A 14392-nucleotide genomic window follows, 5' to 3' on the forward strand; every position below is an offset into this window, starting at 1 on the left:
GCGCTTTACCCTAAGAAAGCGGGTCACATTATTTATCGATAGTACGCGCGGTTCAAATCGAGGAATTCAAAAACATGTAACTACCTATTAGCCTAGGCGCAAACCTTTTATTTAAAAATCTCACATACATATAATCTATTAAATTCTTAAAAAATTATAAGGTCAACAAATTGTTATGTAGCTATGATTAGTCGTCAAAGTCGTGAGGAACAGGTGGCTTCCATCCGCCGAAGGCTCGCTCCAACTCCACGGCCACTCGGAGGCACAATCGGTCCTGATTTGGCGCTCCAATCACAGATAGTCCAACAGGAAGACCACGATCGTTCAGACCCATCGGAACATGGGTGACGGGCAGACCAAGTACGTTAAACATCAGGGTGAAATCGACGCCCCACAGTGAAAAGACTGACCACTTGTGCCGCGGAGCATGTAAGTTCAAGGTCGGGAAAAGCAGCACTCCATTATCTCCAAGTAAATTCTAGACAGGGAGAATATGTTTTCATTTTACCATCAAAGGTGTAAAATAAGGCACCTAGTCAATGTGTTTTTTAAGCAAAATGGTGTTAGCAAGGAATAAGTTTCAAAAAAATAATATATGAAGTTGTAATAAATAATATAATTAGCTAAAAAGTTCAATGTAAATATAATTTTAGAAGAGAAAGATATCATAAAAATGAGTATTAGTGTAACAACAGTGATTATTACAGGTTGAAAGTGTCAGTTTGTCGTAATAAACAAACAAGTATGAGATTAGTCGAAGCTTGCGTGCTAGGTAATTTATTACTCACCGCAAACTCCCCGATCAGACCGCGCGTTTCCTCCATGTAAAGATTCATCTTTGATTGCGGCATAAAGGCGCCAGTGCGACGCATAAGTTCAAAGATCAGCGAGTTGGTCGTATATTTCGAGTGACCTCCTAGACTCTTGACCATCTCCCAGAGAGTCTGAAGCACTTTATTCGATCCCGCTGCATCGTCATCCTCCAGCAGATAGTCCATTAAATCTTGTCCTGCGATTCCGGATAAAGCCATCTCCATTGAGTTCTCGAGGTTGGGTAATTTGGCCTTAGTAACCTCTAAGCCGAGCGATTTTAAATGGGTTGACGCTCTGCAAATTGCTTCCTTTATGTCCTTATCCACAGACGTATGCATCCAGCCATTGATTCCTTCGAAACCCAGCGCATACTGCACTTTGATCTGATTCAGTTGGACGGGTTCGTTTAATCGCAATTTGGCTGAATTCTCTTTGCCCGCCATCACTTGCAGTAAATCGGAAAGATCCCCAGCGAATCGAGTCATGGGTCCCTCTACCAAATAGTGTTCTATACTTGGATCTTTTGAATTGGGAAAGTGTCCCTTTACGGACACTACGCCTCCGCTTGGTTTGTGCCCGAAGATGCCGCAATACAAGCTGGGAATGCGAATGGAACCGCCAATATCTGAGCCAATGCCGAATAGAGAAGCGCCAGCTCCAATTAAAGAACCCTGAAATAATATTAAATAACAAAATATTTAAAGGTATTTTTAATGTAAACCGACTAGACCTACCTCTCCTCCAGAACTTCCGCCCGGAGTCCTCTCGAAATCATAGGGATTCAGACACCGTCCATTTAGCAAAGTATCCGTCTCCATGCTGAAGCAATATTCGGGAGTGGCCGAAACCAGGAGAGGAATAGCTCCAGCGTCTTTCAATCGCTTCACTGCCTCCCCATCAGCTTGGGCTTTAATATTCTTCCTGCACAGACTGCCCACAGCAAAGGTCATGCCCTCCAGGGCACACGACTCCTTTATGGTCACCGGAAGCCCCAGTAATGGGCGCTCTTCGAATAGCTTCTCCACATCCGCTGCAGTTTGGCAACTGGCTATGAGGTCATCCGTTTCGGTGGCTTCCTCCAGAGCAGCCGTAAATCGAGATTCCACCAGCGCATTTAAATGTTTATTAACTGCCTCGATACGTTCGATATAAGTGCGCACCAATTCCACCGAAGTCAACTGAAAATAGAACATAATAAAATTAAATTACAAATCATTATTACCAAACCATTTTTTAAGATTACAAGTCATTATTATTAAACACTTTTCAAAGATATATTGTCTTATTTTTTAGATGGGGGTGGATTATCGCATTGAACTTTGAACTTTACTGATAATAAAAAAAGGTCGTTTAAACAAAAATTTAACATTTAAGTATAGAAAATTAATTGGTAAATGGTTTCATTTATGGGCCCTTAAAAATTCGGCATATAAAAAAGCATTATAGTTAAAATGAGGCCGAATTACTCAGATACTGATTCATTTCTATTTTGTAAATATTTTTATTAACATATTTCAAAGTAGTTGGGACGAAATACGAAGCTCAAATCAGTGAAGTTGGAAAAGTGTCATTGAAAATTAAAAAATCAAAAGCTCGTATGACTTAGAATATAAATTGATCAGTTTTTGTATCCATACTTATTTGGAAAAAAGTGTGATATACTATAAATAGATAGTTCTTGATATTGAAGTTGGACTTTGGATGTTCTCCCGAAATAATCAAAAATATTACTTCTGTAAGGTGCAGTGGATGAATCATACATACATATATCAACATATACATAATTTTACCTGGCGGGTTCGAAGGCGAGTGCGCAGTTCCTGAACGCTGAGGGTGAGCAGGCGGTTCCTTACTGGTGGAATTAGAGTCCTTTTGGATTTTTGAGGATAAACAAATTTGTCCAGAAGCGGGGAGATGATCAAGGCGATCGCCTTTACTAAGATCACGATTAGTCTTAGGAATATTTCCATTGCGCACTAGAACCGAATGAGCGGGCGTCCAAGGAGAGAATGAAAAAAGTGAGAAAGAACCAAGTGATTAAGCCAGCCGGTTTGTCGAATTAGAGAGCAGAGAGGAGAGCCAAATCTACCTGTGTATATAGAGAAGGTGCTGATAAGGTGGAAGGGACTGGAGATTGGGAGAGGTATTATAAAACGTAAGCAATACGGGAATGAGAGTATGTATTTCGTATTGTATTTCGATTAAAAGCGCTCACAGGCACATATAATAACCGATTCAAAATTGGCGGCATTATTTTTAACAATTAAATTTTAAAAGATTATTAACCCTAATAAACTGAAGTGTATCAATCTAAATTTTAATGCATCAACTTAGAGAAAGTTTTCCAAATAATGGGAATTTTTCTAAGCTATAATAATCAACTTGTTCTATTTTTAGCAAACTATATAAAATACCTAAAATGAGAAAACAGCTTTTTTACTTAATAAACTCTTAAAATGCGTTCCGCAAAACAGGTTTTACCTCCAGGTCTTATTTTTATTACAATGCGATATTTTCGGGTGACAGATCGTGAATTTTAAGGAGTTCCGAGGGCATCATCGAAATCAGCTTCGTCTGATGACAATTCCAAATCCTCCACACGGTTTACTTCCGGATCCGGAGCAACATCTTCCTGTTGCTGATTGGACGCTGCATCCTCAACCATTCGTACCGATGCTAAAAGCTCACCAAAATGTGAAGCTGCTGCCGAGATCCTAGCGCTCTGAAAACCATCTCCACCGCTTCTTTCAAAGCTAATATATCCACTACGGACATGGGTGCTCCAAATACCATAGGTTCTTCCACGACCGCGCACGAAGATAGATCCTCGGCCACGAATGGTAATACTTCCACGACCATGTGATTCTGATTGACTTATGTGAAAGACTCCATCGTCAGTCTGAAGGTAACAGAACATTAAAAGACTGTCTGAAATATTGTAATATTGTTACATGCATACTTACACGAATCTGCACATAGTTTTCGGCAGATAGGTTTACCTCCTGCTAAGGAAATGCAATTGTCGAATCGCTGCCCAAAAGTTAAATTCTCTTAGTACTTACATTACCAGCACCATAAGCTCTGTATCCTATACCATTCCCCATTTTAATAAACACCTGAATTCCAAGTAAGGAGTCTTTCGGCGCTTTAAATTATCAGAATTTTTGACAAGTTGACTTTTTAGAGTGGCCAGTTTGTTCAAACATCGTATGTAGGTCAATATACTATCAGATAGTTTTAATCTGCATTTTTTCAGAAGCTGTTTTCTATTTCGGGTTTTAGGTCCAGTATTCAAACTTGAAAGAAGCCGTTCCAAAGGGATTTCCGTTTTGGATGCCCTTTATGTTCGGTTAAATAATGGGTTTAAAAAGAATATAGGGGGGTTCCCTAAACTGTTGAATTGCTGAATTGTTGAAAATTCAACAAAAAATTTCAGCAATTAAGGGAACGGCCCAAAATGGTTCCTGTTGAATTTTCAAACAGCTGTTATTTGTTGAAAAGTTTCACGGAACTTAAAGCATGTAAAATTTGATTTATTGTTGCTAGTTACTGTCTAAAAGTGTTACCAAGGTAAAAAGAACCACAAATATGCTTTCTAAGTTGATTTTAAAATAAATAATGCGTACTGGTGATACTAAAATGTTACAGAGTTGCCACGACTTTTAAAAAAAGGTGACAACTCTGGCTTTTCAGCAATTCAACAAAATTTTCATCAGCCCCGAGGCTGTTGAATTGCTGAAATTTCTGAAACTTGACTTTGTATGGAACAGCTGATTAACAGCTGACCAAAATTCATAAATTCAGCAATTCAACAGCTTAGGGAATCCCCCTTATATTGAAGGATCTTAAAATACCAGAATCTTGCTAGTATTTACCTATCGGCTTTTTAATTCATTGAAAAGTAGAGGTGCTATGTACGTCCTGTTCGCACTTATGTAAAATCGTATATAGCCATTTTTCGCCTATATAATTTAAAGTAAGTGCGAGCAAGACAAACATATTTTTTTGGCTTGGGTAGAACATGTTTATTAAGGTAAAATGGCAAAGTTCTTAAACATATTGGTGGGCTACATAAAGTTTCGAGTTTCCGTATATAAGCTCCAATGCGGCAAGGCTCTATGCATCCGTCTGATGTTCTTCCTTTCTTTGTTTATATCTCCTCACTCGCTGTCGCTGCTCTCGCTGCCGTCCTCCTTCTTGATATTAAAGGTCTGGCGGATCTTTTTGGCCGTCTTGCCCTTGATCATATTGGCCACCGACTTGCAGGTGAGCTCCAGCAGTCCCTTGATATCCAGATAGTTGGCCGCCAGGATGAGCTCAAACAGGGTGCTCTGATCGACCTTCAGGAATTCTAGATCCCAGGCGATGATGTCGTCGCTGCAATTATACTTGCTGTCGTCATTCTCGATTGGTTGGGGATCGTCCTTGTGGTATTGAGCCCAGGTGAGTACTTTACGAAGAATCTCCGAGTTCACATTGGGCAGCGGTACAATGGCATTCTCGTCGTTCTCCATGCCGCAATCCTCCAGCATGATCTTAATTGTTCCCGAGCACTTGGCGATCTGGATGTCCGTTTCGAAGATCTCCTCGTCCGAAGATTGCAACTTGATGATGGGCATTTTAAAGTTGTTTCTTTCCTTTTTTCCTTGGAATCGTTGGCCAGTGCTTTGAACAAATTGTGAGCAAAATGTCAGAAATCGATAGGTTAAGTTTAGAAAGATTCTGGTATTTTAATATACCACAGGTATCGATAGGTCAATAGGTCAATTAATTCAAAATGGGGCCAAGTATATAAACTAATTAAAAATAATTGGTAAAGTGTTGTAACGTGGTGCAGAAACAAAATAAAAATGTTTAAAAACCAGCTTTATCAATAATATTTAACATTTTAAAAAATGTTGGTTTATATCGATTTTACGGTGAATGCAATGTGAAGAAGAAGAATGTATGGTTGCTCTGGAAAACTATCGCTATGTATCGCCTAAATATCGCATTAAAAAGTTCAAAAAATTTGAATGGAGGAAAAACTGGAAAAAATTTTAAAACGCAACACCTTCGGTTTTTAATTTAATTTTTAATATCTGTTTCTATAAATGAACAATGTATTTTAATATGAGTCACCCTTAACAACCTTTAATAATTTTATAAAAATAATTTGATCATCAGACCTCAGTTTTACAAAACCCGAAAAATGTAAAAATTTTCAACAACTTTTTTCGTAGTCATCTTTATTGTAATCCAAATAAAAAAGAGTACACTATAAATAAAATTTGATGGCCATGTACTAAACAAACTTCACTTTAATCTTTACAACTCTACTAAAACTTTAAACGAAATTTAACCTTGAACCTTAACTGGATAGACGAGCAGTGATCTTCACTTGGTGTCCGTGGCATGCGGAACCGGTGGCACCCAGCCGTGAAAAACGGCCTCCAGTTCGGCGGCGACCTTCAAGCAGAGTTTATCCTGGTACTGGGCGGCCACCACCTGCAAGCCAATCGGCATCCCCCGTTGGCTAATTCCCATGGGCACATGGGTGGCGGGCAGGCCAAGAACGTTGAAGAGCAGCATATTGTCGATCCCCGTCACATTCAACAGCGAGGTGTGGAAACTGAGGGCGCTCGTGTGGAAGGTGGGCAGGATGAGGACTCCTCGGGTGCCAAGTAGTTGCTGTAAGTTATTTTCAATGGTTTAGTTTAGTATAGTTTATAAGCTTTCAGTTACTCACATTCAAATGGCTTTTGATTTTCTTCACATCTTCCCGGTATTCCTCCATATTTCCAGAGGCCATTAGGCCATTGAAACGCTTCATCACCTCCAAAACCATCGCCTCCTTGGTGAAGATCGAGTGACCTATAATGCTATTGAAGAGCTCCACCATCAACAGACGCATCGAGGGATCCCGATCAGCCCGCTGTGTTACGATACTGGGCAGACCCTTCAGGTCCACCAGGGAAACCAGGGCAATCTCCAGAGAGTTGCTTAGGAATTTTAGATCCAACTGATGGGAAAAATTATATTACAAATATTTATAGTTTATTAAAACGTTTATTTTACCTTCTTGGTCTGAACGCCACCGTTTTCCAAGCACTTGACGGCCTTGGTGATGGCCAGTTTAATATCAAAGTCCACCACGGGATGGGTAAGGGAGTTAAAACCCGAGTACCCATAGGCATAGTATACCTGAGAACATATTTATAAGCTTAAAGATCTATAAATATTAAGGCGCTCCCACCTTCATATCCTTCAAAGCCACCGGTTCTGCCATTTTCAGCTTGTGCTTGTTATCGCCCGCCATGATTTCCAATAGCAACGGCAAATCCCTGGCGAATCTTGTGATGGGTCCAATCTGCAGCATCTTGGGGAACTTCTTGTCGGTCAGCGAGTAGGGGAAGTGACCCTTGACCGAGGTAAGTCCGCCAGTGGGCTTGTGTCCAAAGACGCCGCAGAACAGGGCGGGCAGGCGAATGGAGCCGCTGATATCGGAACCCACTCCAAAAGTGGTCGCTCCGCAGCCGTTCAAAGATCCCTCGCCCCCCGAAGAGCCGGCGGAAGTGCGTTTCAGATCGTACGGGTTCAGGCAACGCCCCTGGATATTGTTGCTCGTCTCGAAGCTCATGCAAAACTCGGGATTGGCAGACACCAGAAGGGGAATGCCACCGGCAGCTCGAACTAGTTCCACCACATCGCCATCCTGGGCAGCTTTCATATTTTTGCGAGCCAAACTGCCAACGGCAAAGGATAGTCCTGTAAGGAAGTAATGGTAGTATTTTAATACAAATTCTTTAAAAATTTTCAGTTTTCTTTAAAAGGATTTTAAAATTATTTAAAGGAAAGGAAAGGAAATTTATGTCTTAGGAATATTTTTGGTAACAAAACAATGAATAAAGATAATATTTTATTAAAATCCTTATAATATTTTCTTTTTTCTGTAAATAGATTACTAAAGTGACTCATGAAAATCAAAAAGACGATAGCCTTTCATTATCGGGATGTTAAAACAAATTAGTGGGTGTAAGAAATTAATAACACTTCGATTAATAACAAGAAAATTAAGCTTAACAATACAATGAGTAAAGCAAATATTTTATTAAAATCCTTATATTATTTTCTTTTTTCTGTTAATGGATTACAAAAGTGACTCATTAAAATCAAAAAGACTTAGCCTTTCATCATCGGGATTTTAAAACAAATTAGTGGGTGTAAGATATTTATAATACTTCGATTGATAACAAGAAAATTAAGCTCACCCTTAAGACCGCACGATTCCTTGACTGTAAAGGGTATGCCCAGAATGGGATACTTGGTGTAGAGGGCCACCCGATCGAACTCGGAGCTCGCCTTTGCGATGAACTGGTCCGCCAGCCTGGCATCCTGCAGGGCAGCCTCGAAGCGATCCTCGACGACGGCGTTCAGCGAAGGATTAACCTCCTGGACTCGTGCTATATAGGCGCTAACCAACTCCACCGAGGTGATCTGGAATCAAACCCCAAATTGTGTATGTATGACTTGCAAATGTCTCCCTAGAATGACGTAATTGGACTTGGAGACTCACCTCGCCGCGTCGCAATTGGGTGACCAATTCTACGACAGACTTCTTGAGCAGGGGATTACGGATCCCGGGGTATTTGGGCTTCTGCCGGGGCAGTGCAAAATCCAATATCTTGTTCACCAGCATGCCAAAGGCATTCAGCACAAAGGCCAACAAACGTAGGATGATCTCCATTTCGAGCAGGCGGCGGGTCACCAAAAAGGTGGCGGTATTCAAATCGGCGGACTTCGATCGGAACTCAGCGGAAGTGGGTTAGCTATAGGCTATAGCTGGAATGGAAGTGGCAACTGGCACTGCACCTGGAACACCACCGAACACTTCGGCTGCGGATCGTGGACTACGCGTGGCGATCGACACTCACACGTATTTGCCTTGTTTTCAATTTGAATTTGAATTTAATTTCAAAGTTAGCTGGGTTCTTCAACACCGAACTTGGGTTGTTCTGGATTTTGAAAATCGCTGGAGAAATACTTTTCAAAACACCTTTTTCAAAAACACAAAAATAGGTCTTAAAATTCCTACAATTGACATACAAAAGAATACAGTCGTTATGGTTCTTAAAATAAATTCAAGAAGATTTTTATCAAACCCAAATATAACTCAATTCCCTTTGTCACGAAAAATGCCATTATTCATTCATGTATTTATTTAGTAATAATTTTAGTTATTGTTACACTTATCACTTACGTGCTAAAAGGAAACGTTCAACAAAGGCAAAAACTTGTTTAGCACATTACTCACTGGAAAACAATTCGAATCGCATCGAATCGGTTAACGAAACGGTTAACGAATAACAAACCGAGGACAGAGAGTATCAGAATGAGAGTGAACTCAGTTAGGCAACTTGGCAAAGGCGCTAAGGAGACGTCTATATATCCGATATCCGTATAAGTATAGTTGCAGGCTTGCGCAAAAATTGACATCTATGTAGCTATATGTATGTATCCTTGTATGCTCTATACTCATGAATATTCACACAAAACTCTTGAACCTGTCTGGCATATGTATGTTTATCATTCATAGACAATTACGTGGGTATGTTTTGCTGGGCTTTGTATTGTTAAAATCGTATATCTGCTGCAGGATTGACATCGAACGACGACGGCAACCGTTCGTCGAAACAGTTGAACACAGTTTTTATTTTTGCAATGCACTAATCTCTATTACCTACCAAAAGAACTGCCAAAGTAAAAAATGTCTAAAAATGTTCTAAAGCAAAATTAGGTACTTTTTGATAGTTTTCGACGAAGGGCAACCGTCTGAGGGGTTTCAAGATCCTTATCCCTTAAAGGGCTTTAATATGTCTGCTCTTGATTGATATTTTCTGCGGAATATAGGGATATGTTTGAGTGTTACGGTTTGTGTGGCTTCTAGTCTCGGTAAATGTGTATATGCTTAGGCTTACTTCACTTTATATGGTATATTATTAGCTATCATAATATATGTATTCTGCGTGGTTATCATAGATTGGTTATTAACATTAAAATATTTATTGTCTAAAACATTTCGCCCCACTTAGTGCCACTCTAGATCCCAAACCAGATAGCCTGCTTTTAATCCCCCCCAAACGATTCTAACTATTGCACACACCTTTGGCTACTTACAAATAACTCTTTCTCACCGATTAAATTTTGAATTTAATATGTTTTCGGTTCTAATACTTCGCAGGTGGCCGAGATACCCTGAGGATTTTCCATTTAGCGGAGCACTTTGGTTGGGTTGAATATGTATAGAAAACTTAAGGGCCTAAGGAGGTTTTTGGATTGGTATTTTTGGGAAGTTTCGTAGGCGCCAGGCTCTCGGGGCTCACAAAAGCCTGGTCCTCTCAGCTTAAGAGCAGTGCCAAACAGAAATCCATCAGAGATCAGAGCTCAACCACCGGCAACTAAAAGAAAACTAGATCCTAAACCAGCTTAGGTCATGTGCAGATCCCCCTTGAGGATGCGCGTGAAGGTCTTCTTGAACTGCTGGTTGGCCAAAGCGTAGCAAAAGGGATTCATGGGGCTGTTGGCGTAGCACAGGAAGTACGAGAACATGTAGAGGTGCTCATTGATGCAGGGCGGATGCCGGCAGAAACCCTCGACGAGGGCCAGCACATGGTAGGGTGTCCAGCAGGCCACGAAGCAGCCCAAAATGAACGAGATCGTGCGGAACGCTTTGCGGGCACGATTCTCGGACTTTGACTTCTGCCTCCCGCCCACGCCGAGGATCAAAGGCAGGGCCTTCTTGCTCTTGAAGTGCTTGCCTATCGAGTGGATGAAGGCCCGCTTGCTGGAGTTCCGGCTGGCCCCCAGACCCGCCTTCTCCTCCCTGGCTGCCGCCTCCTCCGCCTCCTGGGCGTCGTCCTTCCTGGCCTCGCTTTCGCCTGCACCGCTGGTGGTGCCCGAGGTGGAGGCCATCTTGTTGGTGTTACTATCCGACGCCTCCCGCTCCTCGATGCGTTCCAGGATCGCCGGCGGCGGCGGCGGCGGAGGAGTTGCTGCCGCCGACGACTGGGGCGTGGTCGCCGTTTTGACCTTGGGCGAGAGGGGCCTCGGTGGCATCGGGGAGTAGAGTATCGCATCCTTGCTGCTCGTCTCCATGGGACTGGAGGCCCGGCGATGTGGGCAGTCGGCCGCCTGCTTCCCGGGCACATCCAGCAGGCAGATGGCCTCGATGCAGCTCTCCCGCCTGACCTTGGCAAAGTCCTCGATGCCTGTGTACGAGACGAGAAGACGTTTTTCAATGGCCACCGCCTCCTCGAGACTCTGACTTTGGCTCTGGTTGTGATTTGGGTTCAGATTGAGGCTCAGGCTCAGGCTTTGACTTTGACTTTGGCTGGGACTCTGGTTTTGACTGTGGCTTTGATTCAGGTTTGGTTTTGGTGGATTTCGGCGGGCGGGCGGTGGTGGAGGCAGGACTGGAGGTGGCTTCCCGCCCGGGGCACTGTCGTTCGGGGAGTTCGTCGTATTGGCATTCGACACCATGGCCATGGAGCTCTCGTCCATGTAGCGCAGCTCCGAGTTGGTCATCAGGTCATAGGTCAAGGCCAGCTCGCTATTGCCCGAGCTGTTGCCAAAGGGACGGTCCGAATAGTCCTCGGACAGCGGGGTGGGGCACTGGAAGGCGTCGGGGGGCGGCAGGATGGTCTGCACCAGACCCTGATGCACCTCATCGCTGGGCACCTCAATGGGTGCCAAATCGACGGGGGACAGGGGATCACTGATCAGGGCAGGAGAGGTCGACGAGAGGTCAACCAAGCGATCATGCTCGGCTATCTGGGACAGTTGGGAGCAGGAGGTGCGTTTGGGCCGGTCCAGCGGTGCGGGACTTTGGTTTTGGTTCTGATGGTGGTGCTGATTCTGCTGATGGTGGTGCAGGGAGCGCACCTCTTCCTTGCTCTGCGCCCGCTGCAACGGACTCTGGCTGTGGTGGTGGTGGTGCTGTTGGTGGTGGTGGTACTGGTGCATGGCCTCGATGGACTTGGAGTTGGTGGTGCTCTTCTGCAAGTTACCTTTGCCCCGCGTGGCCAGCAGGGCGGCCTGTGCCCCAAAGACCAGGCCAATCGAGGATCGCTTGCGCATGTTGTTCAGCTTCTGCTGGGTGATCAGCTGCTGGGCCTGATTGACGGATGACTCCTCATCGGAATCAAAGGCAGGACTGCTGCTACGTTCGCTCTTCTCCGCATCCACGGCCGCCTCACGTTTCTTCGCCTCCTCCTGGATTTTGGCCGCCGAAGCTCGCCGCTGTTCCGGCGTCATCTTCTCCACCTCCATTTCCGTAGCGGCGGCCAGGGGATTCGCCTGACCCGAACCACTCAGCCGCTTGATCACAGTGGTGCAGGCACTATCCAAATCGGTCTGATCCCCGCCCGCTAGCTCCACCTTCGTCTTCAGGATCTTCTCCTCGATCACCCCGATGCCCGCCGCATGTCCTGCCATCCCGGACATCGCACCTGCACTCAGGGCCACCATGGACTGCATCTTCCGCTGCTTGGCCTCACTGCGCTTCTGCATATCGTAGGCGGTTTTGTATATACCAGCATAAAGAACGAAGAGCACGATCAGCGTGGTCCAGTAGTAGCCGATGATTAGGGCCGTATTGAAGATCGGATCCTTGAGAAACTGAACGGCACACTGGCCGGGCAGCAGGTCCCGCTTGCCGGTGAAGTGCTCCCACCCAAAGATCGAGATGAAGAAGAGCAGGGCGGGTATGATCCAGGTGATCGTCACCATGTAGATAACCCGCGTTCGCGTCCTCCAACTCCGGTACTTGGCGGCGATCTTCACCGAGCAGTAGCGATCTATGGTGATCAGCAGCACCGTGTACTGGGACACCAGACAGACCGTGTAGTCCACGGAGAGCCAGAGGTCGCAGAGCATCGGACCCAGGTCCCAGTAGCCCTTCAGCACGTATATCGTGTAGAAGGGCATCGAAACGGTTCCTGAAAGAAATAGATAAGTTGGTATTAGGGAATTAATTGGAATTCGAGGGAGTGCGAGGGAAGTGGAGATATGCAAGCAGCAAAGCGACTGCTTGAACTGCTTGAACGCTGTCATCTTTATTTGCTCATAACTTTTAAGTAAATGGTCCGATTTTAATAATTTTTAACATGTCGATAGGTATTAATACACAAAACAAAATCGTATTAACTTTTTAAAAACAGACGGAGAGATGAAGAATATATCCGAGTAATAAATTCTACGAGTAACACACCCGTTAAATATATTCCAAAGACTCACCTATCAGCATATCCGTGGCTGCCAGCGAGGCAATGAAGTAGTTACTCGGCTGCCGGATATTCCTGTCCACGATAAAGGCCAGTAGCACCAGGATATTACCGCCCACCGTCAGAATGATGCAGATGGCCAGGCAAATGGCAATCAGTATCGTCTGCCACAGGGCAAATGGAGGCAGCACAGGTCCGAGGATCTCCGAGTCGGAATTGGATTCCGACATGGTGGAACCGCCATCCAAGGAGTGATTTCGCACGCCCAGCAAAAGGTTCGTATTGTTGACATCGAAGTTCCGGTACCATTGTAGCTGATCATTGACCGACCAGGAACTAAAGTCACTGCTCTCGCCATAGATCTTGGCGGCCTCCAAAAGACGCTTGCACTCCGTGTGGGTCAGGACTCGCTTAAAAAGGACGCTGCACAGCTTATCACGCTCCTTTCTGAGGCTCCTGAAGTTGGAAAAGAAATAATTAGTTATTGGCTTTAGAGAAGAATGAATAAATTGGCTTCAAATTAGAACTCTTTAAAGTTTCCCTAACAATAGAGGAAGTCTTTCTTTTTCACTCCTTATTTTACTCTAAAAAGACATTGTGTTCTACATTTTACAGGAATTACTATTTTGAAAGGCGCCTTTATTCTATTAAGCTTACTCACCAGTCGGTGATCCACTTGTTCTTGATGGTATAGATGGAGTCGCTGGAGTTGCCATTGAGGCCAGTCAGCTCCTCCTCGCCCGCCGACTTGTTAAGCGACCGCATCTCTTACCGCTCCGCCCTCCGCTTCCCTCTTTCCGCTCCCCGCTTCCCGCTCCCTGCTCTCCCCGACCTCTGCGGTCTTTATGGTAATTTCAAGTTGTTCCTCCTTAATGTGCTGTCGACGACGTTTGTCCCGGAATGCTTACATTGCCTCCACGGAATGCCAGGACTTGTCTCCGGTCAGGTGCAGCATCTGCAAGAGGCAACAAAAGCAGCTCTTAGATTTTGCACTTGGAAAAAAATATAAACGAGATTAAATTTTAATTGAAATATTTTATTATTTAATTTTTTGGTCTTAAAAGATTTTTTTTTTATTTATTGAATTAAGTCTTGGAAGAAGTTAAAAATATTTAAAAATGTTTAATATATTTTTGTTGCCTAAAGATAAGTAGGGGAGTGTAGGGTAATTTGACGAGTAGGGTAATGTGACGAACTCGTCGAATCTCATATATGACGTCACGACAAAAATTCCAAATAAATGTAGTCGTCTCCCCTTATCGTGTCGACAATGTATTTACAGTAATATTAATAAGAAGTCCCGTAATTTGTTCGTGAGG

The 14392-nt window shown here is 43.9% G+C and overlaps 4 protein-coding genes and 1 pseudogene across 5 annotated transcripts; all 5 read right to left on the reverse strand.

The window, feature by feature from the left end:
* Positions 1–133: 133 nt before the first annotated feature.
* Positions 134–2830, reverse strand: LOC108064587 (fatty-acid amide hydrolase 2-A). The gene is made up of 4 exons (XM_017152180.3): positions 2604–2830; positions 1548–1991; positions 789–1484; positions 134–478 (listed from the first exon to the last, which is right to left on the reverse strand). The coding sequence occupies exons 1-4, from the start codon at positions 2781–2783 to the stop codon at positions 188–190; spliced, it is 1611 nt and encodes a 536-aa protein (XP_017007669.2). The 5' UTR covers positions 2784–2830; the 3' UTR covers positions 134–187.
* A 464-nt stretch (positions 2831–3294) lies between these two features.
* On the reverse strand, positions 3295–4011 carry LOC108064430 (uncharacterized). Of its 2 annotated transcripts, none has more exons than XM_017151937.3 (3): positions 3876–4011; positions 3777–3818; positions 3295–3712 (listed from the first exon to the last, which is right to left on the reverse strand). In XM_017151937.3, the coding sequence occupies exons 1-3, from the start codon at positions 3915–3917 to the stop codon at positions 3350–3352; spliced, it is 447 nt and encodes a 148-aa protein (XP_017007426.2). In that variant the 5' UTR covers positions 3918–4011; the 3' UTR covers positions 3295–3349. The 2 variants fall into 2 exon arrangements, with proteins under 2 accessions (XP_017007426.2, XP_070073578.1); XM_070217477.1 differs by having other exon boundaries at positions 3777–3815; positions 3876–3995.
* An 823-nt stretch (positions 4012–4834) lies between these two features.
* Positions 4835–5497, reverse strand: LOC108064413 (S-phase kinase-associated protein 1 pseudogene; annotated as a pseudogene).
* Positions 5498–6095: 598 nt separating this feature from the next.
* Positions 6096–8755, reverse strand: LOC108064584 (fatty-acid amide hydrolase 2-B). Its single transcript, XM_017152177.3, has 6 exons — positions 8369–8755; positions 8064–8289; positions 7049–7560; positions 6871–6996; positions 6542–6814; positions 6096–6483 (listed from the first exon to the last, which is right to left on the reverse strand). Exons 1-6 carry the CDS (start codon positions 8537–8539, stop codon positions 6190–6192), a joined length of 1602 nt encoding a protein of 533 aa, XP_017007666.2. The 5' UTR covers positions 8540–8755; the 3' UTR covers positions 6096–6189.
* An 888-nt stretch (positions 8756–9643) lies between these two features.
* mAChR-B (muscarinic acetylcholine receptor) lies at positions 9644–14051 on the reverse strand. The gene is made up of 3 exons (XM_017152171.3): positions 13735–14051; positions 13087–13529; positions 9644–12788 (listed from the first exon to the last, which is right to left on the reverse strand). The coding sequence occupies exons 1-3, from the start codon at positions 13836–13838 to the stop codon at positions 10279–10281; spliced, it is 3057 nt and encodes a 1018-aa protein (XP_017007660.2). The 5' UTR covers positions 13839–14051; the 3' UTR covers positions 9644–10278.
* Positions 14052–14392: the final 341 nt, after the last annotated feature.

Source organism: Drosophila takahashii, chromosome 3R, assembly GCF_030179915.1.
Source record: "Drosophila takahashii strain IR98-3 E-12201 chromosome 3R, DtakHiC1v2, whole genome shotgun sequence".
Taxonomy (NCBI): domain Eukaryota; kingdom Metazoa; phylum Arthropoda; class Insecta; order Diptera; family Drosophilidae; genus Drosophila; species Drosophila takahashii.

Excerpts from the sequence above, each read along its gene's own strand:
- LOC108064584 (XM_017152177.3), bottom strand. The coding sequence starts at position 8,539 with ATGGAGATCATCCTACGTTTGTTGGCCTTTGTGCTGAATGCCTTTGGC. Across the intron at positions 7,561-8,063 it reads GGAATCGTGCGGTCTTAAGG|GACTATCCTTTGCCGTTGGC; the intron begins GTGAGCTTAATT and ends ACTTCCTTACAG. Across the intron at positions 6,484-6,541 it reads AAATCAAAAGCCATTTGAAT|CAACTACTTGGCACCCGAGG; the intron begins GTGAGTAACTGA and ends AATAACTTACAG.
- mAChR-B (XM_017152171.3), bottom strand. The coding sequence starts at position 13,838 with ATGCGGTCGCTTAACAAGTCGGCGGGCGAGGAGGAGCTGACTGGCCTC. Across the intron at positions 13,530-13,734 it reads AACAAGTGGATCACCGACTG|GAGCCTCAGAAAGGAGCGTG; the intron begins GTGAGTAAGCTT and ends TTCCAACTTCAG. Across the intron at positions 12,789-13,086 it reads AGCCACGGATATGCTGATAG|GAACCGTTTCGATGCCCTTC; the intron begins GTGAGTCTTTGG and ends TATTTCTTTCAG.
- LOC108064587 (XM_017152180.3), bottom strand. The coding sequence starts at position 2,783 with ATGGAAATATTCCTAAGACTAATCGTGATCTTAGTAAAGGCGATCGCC. Across the intron at positions 1,485-1,547 it reads GCGGAAGTTCTGGAGGAGAG|GGTTCTTTAATTGGAGCTGG; the intron begins GTAGGTCTAGTC and ends ATATTATTTCAG. Across the intron at positions 479-788 it reads GTCTGATCGGGGAGTTTGCG|AATTTACTTGGAGATAATGG; the intron begins GTGAGTAATAAA and ends CTCCCTGTCTAG.
- LOC108064430 (XM_017151937.3), bottom strand. The coding sequence starts at position 3,917 with ATGGGGAATGGTATAGGATACAGAGCTTATGGTGCTGGTAAT. Across the intron at positions 3,819-3,875 it reads GAGCTTATGGTGCTGGTAAT|CAGGAGGTAAACCTATCTGC; the intron begins GTAAGTACTAAG and ends GCATTTCCTTAG. Across the intron at positions 3,713-3,776 it reads AAAACTATGTGCAGATTCGT|ACTGACGATGGAGTCTTTCA; the intron begins GTAAGTATGCAT and ends TGTTACCTTCAG.